This window comes from Cibotium barometz, chromosome 37 (assembly GCF_041138505.1).
Source record: "Cibotium barometz isolate CiBa-2024 chromosome 37, ASM4113850v1, whole genome shotgun sequence".
Taxonomy (NCBI): Eukaryota; Viridiplantae; Streptophyta; class Polypodiopsida; order Cyatheales; family Cibotiaceae; genus Cibotium; species Cibotium barometz.
In genome coordinates, this window is record NC_141082.1 from 43,571,997 (window position 1) to 43,577,282 (window position 5,286).

General features: G+C 38.7%; 1 protein-coding gene across 1 annotated transcript; it reads left to right on the forward strand.

Moving 5' to 3' along the window:
- Positions 1-3,221: 3,221 nt before the first annotated feature.
- Positions 3,222-3,524, forward strand: LOC147617294 (low temperature-induced protein lt101.2-like). Its single transcript, XM_086776380.1, has 2 exons — positions 3,222-3,302; positions 3,441-3,524. Exons 1-2 carry the CDS (start codon positions 3,222-3,224, stop codon positions 3,522-3,524), a joined length of 165 nt encoding a protein of 54 aa, XP_086632506.1.
- The last annotated feature ends 1,762 nt before the right edge of the window (positions 3,525-5,286 follow it).

A 5,286-nucleotide genomic window follows, 5' to 3' on the forward strand; every position in this document is an offset into this window, starting at 1 on the left:
GACCCCCCCACATGCTCGCAAAGTTTGGTCACCATTGGAGGATGTTTGGTATATCAAGTAGTGACAAATGTGTAATTTCCAAGTCTCTTAATGCTCGAGAGGCCCCATGAAAAATCCCACTCTTCACCATTCGATCGTACCCAAACATCGTCTGATGGTGAGACCAAACTTTCAAGAAAGTAGATAAGAAATCCCAAAACAATTTTGATTTTGTTACATATTCTTGTTTTCATTGCATTTTTTGTTATCTTAGGAATTATGTGTTTAGTTTTTCCTGTTGCCCTAAAACTATGTGTCATTTGATTTCTACAATTTAAGTTTTTTGGTCAATTTTTATATTTTTATATTCTTTGTTATTTTTTGATTTTGCATATAAAAAAATAGTAAATTGGGCTTTAAATTTAATTATTGGGTGATATAGAGCTTAAAATTGATTTTCAGACATAGGGTTTATCCTAATTTTGACTAATCACGACAACATGAGTCTATAGGTTTTGACAAAAAACCAATGGTTTGGGGGTATAGATCTTGATTTTCCCAGTTTAGACTTTCCATATTATTCCTTTGCAACATGTATTTTTATGTGAACAAGAAATAGGATTAATGGTTCTTTATTTTTTAAATTTTCAAGTTAAAAAAATGCAGAAAAAAGAGGGTTTTCATTGCATAATCACGGCATGATTAATGAGCTCCCACCATGCAAGTATAGATGCAAATGAGTTATTTTTTGCTTTTTTAACTCTTAACAAATGCAAACAACCATTCAAAATGCTAAAACAATAAAAAAAAATATCCCTTATTTTTCTCCTTTGTCACACCCTTATCCACAACTTATCCTCTTCTCAACCAATCGCGCAAAGCTTCAAGAAGCCATATCTTGGGAAAAGCTCAGGAAAAGGGACTTGTAAGAAGATGACATGGAGTGCAAATAGAGTAGAAAAAGACCGGTTTCTCCCTAGCGGTACCAAAAATGTTACAAGCTACACTACTCCTTTTGTCGTGGGGAACTTGTCGCCCTCTAAGCTCATATCTCTGGACTCCAAGATACACTAGTGGTGTCTAGCTCCACTCCTTTGCCTCCTTCCTCAAGCTATCACATGAAGAGGTTACCTCTCTCCATACAAGGGCTCTCACTCCTCTCCACTCACACAATTGAACATAAGCATAAGAGGAACATGCACCAAGAATAAAGTATTCTCTCCTCTCAAATCTCTCTCTCATACCATGGGCACAAGAGAGCAAGAAGATAAGACTAGACTCAATTAGCACAAATGGGGATTGAGTCTTTACATTATGAGAATTCGATATTTATACAACTGGCCCTTATTCATACTTGGGTGCCCAAAACTTAAAAAGAGATGAGCCAAATGACTACAAGAATTATACATAGGCTTGTCATGGCTAGCCCTTCTCATAGTTACAACATTTATAGTGCCGTTTCATGACACTTATTATGTTATCGCTCATATATAACAGACAGATTCTAAGTTAACCTCAAAATGGGATTAACACCTTAGCAAGTGAGTCTATCTCCATTTTAAAGCATATGCCTATGAACCCCTAAGAACTTCTATAGCATATTAGCTCAAAAATGCACCACATTGTGAATGTGAGAATATAGCTTCATTTGTATAGAAATGAGTTTTAACACTTTGATAAATTTAGAGAAAGATTGTACTCTATAGAGAACATCATGATTTTACACTAGCTAAAAATGATATTTTCTTAAAATGTAATGGTATGTTTTGGCTCTATCAATGAAATACTTTGAATAGGAATTGAAGTAATTCTTCATTTCTCGCTTTGTTCTTGGGGGGGTACCAACTAGGTGGTTCGAGGAACTCAGTTTGTGTAGGTGATAACATGATGTTGTTAGAAAAGAGTGGAATGATATTTTCTTAAAATGTAATGGTATGCTATGGCTATCAATGAAATACTTTGAATAGGAATTGAAGTAACTCTTCATTTTTCGCTTTGTTCTTGGGGGGTACCTACTAGGTGGTTCGTGGGAGCCCAGTTTGTGCAGGTGGTAACATGATGTTGTTAGAAAAGAGTGGAAGGTGGCGAAACTCTTAGTAATCATTTTTATTTAAAGCTTATTTGACAAAAACGTTGAGGCTATCTCTAACATATGGAGCTACCCAATGGATTTGATTGATTCTGGTGCATTTAAGGCTCATTCCAACCACATAAGTTATGGAAACGAGTGGGTGTTATTTTCACCAACCCTTTGCCACAATGGTTCAACATGCTACTAGTGGGGAAATTGGAGGCTAAGTATAATAATGATGCACAAATGATTGTGAACTCTATGCAAGAGCCCTTCAACTACATGCACTAGTCATCATGTGTGAATAGATCCATATCTATATGACAAATATATAGATATGGACAATTAGAGGCTGGGTATTATATTAATGATGATACACAAGCAACTGTGAACTCTATGCAAGTGCCCTTCAACTAAGTGCACTAGTCATCATGTGTGAATACATCCATATCTATATAGGAAATATATTAGAATTTCCTAGGCCATAACCACATTTCCTAGTCTGAGAAAACTCTCTGCACACACAGGAAATGGGAAACTTCTCGAAATTTCTTAGATCAAAGGTGAATCTCAGGCTACATTAAGAAGGAAAAATGGAGAATGTACTTTACTATAAAGGAGAGGACAAAGTAGGTAGAAAAAAACATCACTTTAGACAATGTATTTTGCTATTGTATAGAAGCCTTTAAAGTCTGTTTTAAAAATAATTACTAGTTAAATTGCTTATCCTACCTAGAAAACCACTTGTAATTTACTACTTAAGACTTGATTTATTATAGAGAGCATTAATATATAGCAAAAAATAATTCTTTTACTATGTAAACATTGTATTTTTACTATTTAAAAGTAGAAGTTAGAGAGCTAAAGCATGCTGATTTTTAACTCGGAATTACTACTTATTAGAATACAATTTTCTAGAGTGTGAAGGGTTTAGAGTTCCTTGTGATTCTAGGTAATCGATGAACGCACGATTGTGGTGATGTGCTTGGCGCAGCGGCCATGCCGAATGCGCGTCCGCGATTGAGCTCGAACACGCAAGCTGGAGGGTATCATGCAAATAGTGCTGCACCCATCCTGCGCTTGTTTTGGTATAAAATGAAGCTGCGTGCAGAAGGCGCGTCGGCTCATCAACTGCAATTACAGCAGCTTGTGCTTGTTTTGGTATTCTATGATGGCTAGCCTTACCTGTGTCGAATTTCTATTGGCCATCCTCGTACCACCCCTCGCAGTGTTTCTCAGATATGGAATCCAGGTACGCAGAGCATCGCGATTAAAGACGGGTTTAGTGAATTTAGTGTTTAGCTAGCTTGCTCGCTGTATTTGCTTACGTTGAGATTGTGGGCGGTGGTGGTGGTGGTGGTGGTGGTGGTGGTGGTGGTGGTCATTCCAGCCAGAATTTCGGATTTGCTCGATGCTCACCGTCTTTGGCTACATCCCTGGCATCCTCTACGCCCTCTTGGTGCTCGTGGGATAGAGCCATGAACGTCTTGCATGAATTGCTGACATTATCGACTGGATTGTACAAGTAATTGCAAAAGATTAAAGGTTGCTCTGGAAAAGAGGACGATTTCTCTTCTTTTCAAACTTTCTTAACCCATGACTTATTTCCAATTATAGTAAAGACTTAACCCAATTATAGTAAAGGCTTTGTGATTTTAAAAAAAACAATGGCCATCATGAAAGGATTCAATCGTGCTTAGTGTATCTTAGCTAACAGCTTATTATCTTATAAAGGCATGTTAAGAGTTCGTACAATGTTCACGCCGTCTAAAGTTTCTTGATTGTTTAAAAAAAGAGGACCCCAATATCTTTTTTTTCTTTTATGACCCCAACTTCTTCTATGCGATAACGAGGGGGAGTGGGCTTCCCTTTTAGAGGCACCGTCGTACATGTCGTAGGTGTCTATGTGGTTCGCTCTGCCTATCTCGTGCTTGTGCTCATACTTGCTAGGCCTCTATATGGTCTGCCATGTATGTCATAGGCATCTGTGATTCGCTCGGCCTACCTTGTGCTCATGCTTGTGCTTATAGGCCTCTATATGGTTCTCTCAACCTACGGTGTATGATGCTAGTGTTCGGTTGTGTTGTATAGTGCTATTGCTCATGGTCTTCTATCAGGTTGCATGGAGGGTAGCATGTTGTTTTTTAATCTCCTGTTGTTGTATCTGAGTCTATCTTCCATTGTTGTATGTTCTCGTTATAAGGAGAGTGGGGTTGTATGCTCAGTCATGCGGTCTTGGTTATAGTATTGATTAGAGCTGCATGTTGTGGGTCATGTAGTTTTGGTTAGCATTGATGAGTTGGCTTGTCCCCCTTGGAGTCTGTCATTCGCTTGGCCTATGTCCTTGTGCTGTTGTAGTTGGTTGCATGGAAGGGGAGCAGACTACTAATGAGGAGACATGCGCTCCTCTTTTCGAGGCACCATTTTGCATGTCATGGGCATCTGTGGTTTGCTCAACCTAGTCATGCTCGTGCTTGTGCTAGCTAGGTCTCTATATATGGTTCCCTCAACCTAGGGTTTGGTTGGGTTATATGCTACTTGCTCGAGGTCTTTGATAGGTTGCATGAAGGTAACATGCGATTTTTTCCTCTCTCTTTGTTGTATCTTCTTTATCTTCCTATTGTTGTATCTTCTCTATGTTCTGGTTATGAGGGGAGTGGGGTTGCATGCTGTCGTGCTAGTGGTCATGCGATCTTGGTTAGCAGGGTTTGTGCATGGTACCATGCTCACTATGTGGGTGGACTCCTTTATAACTTTATCTGGGTCTCACTTTGTTGTCTGTCTATTGTGTCTGTGTTTCGTTTCATATTGTGGGTGGACTCCTTTATAACTTTATCTGGGTCTCACTTTGTTGTCTGTCTATTGTGTCTATTATGTCTGTGTTTCGTTTCATATTTGTTATATATGTGTTTTGTCCATGTTTATTAACGATTAGTTAGTTTGGGTATGCATGTGTGTGTGAGTCGTGCTGCTTTGTGTCATTGTTGGGGTGTTCGGGTGCCGTGTTGCTTTTTTCTATTTATGTCTTGGTGTGTTGCTTTATGTCTATTTGTGTCATTTTTGGGGTGTCAAGCAGGTGTGCCATGTTGCTTCTTGTCTATTTGTGTCCGTTTGTGTTACCTTGTGTCTATGTAACGTGTTGCTTTCTGCATGCTAGTATGTTTGCTCCTAAGCATGCTATAGGTGTCCTCCTCCTTTAGCCAGTATTAAAATTGGTATAGTGGTCTTTGAGGATG

Bases quoted from the DNA above. Each gene is read 5' to 3' on its own strand.
- LOC147617294 (XM_086776380.1), top strand. From the start codon at position 3,222: ATGGCTAGCCTTACCTGTGTCGAATTTCTATTGGCCATCCTCGTACCA. The intron at 3,303-3,440 runs GTACGCAGAGCA...TGGTCATTCCAG, and splicing joins TTCTCAGATATGGAATCCAG to CCAGAATTTCGGATTTGCTC.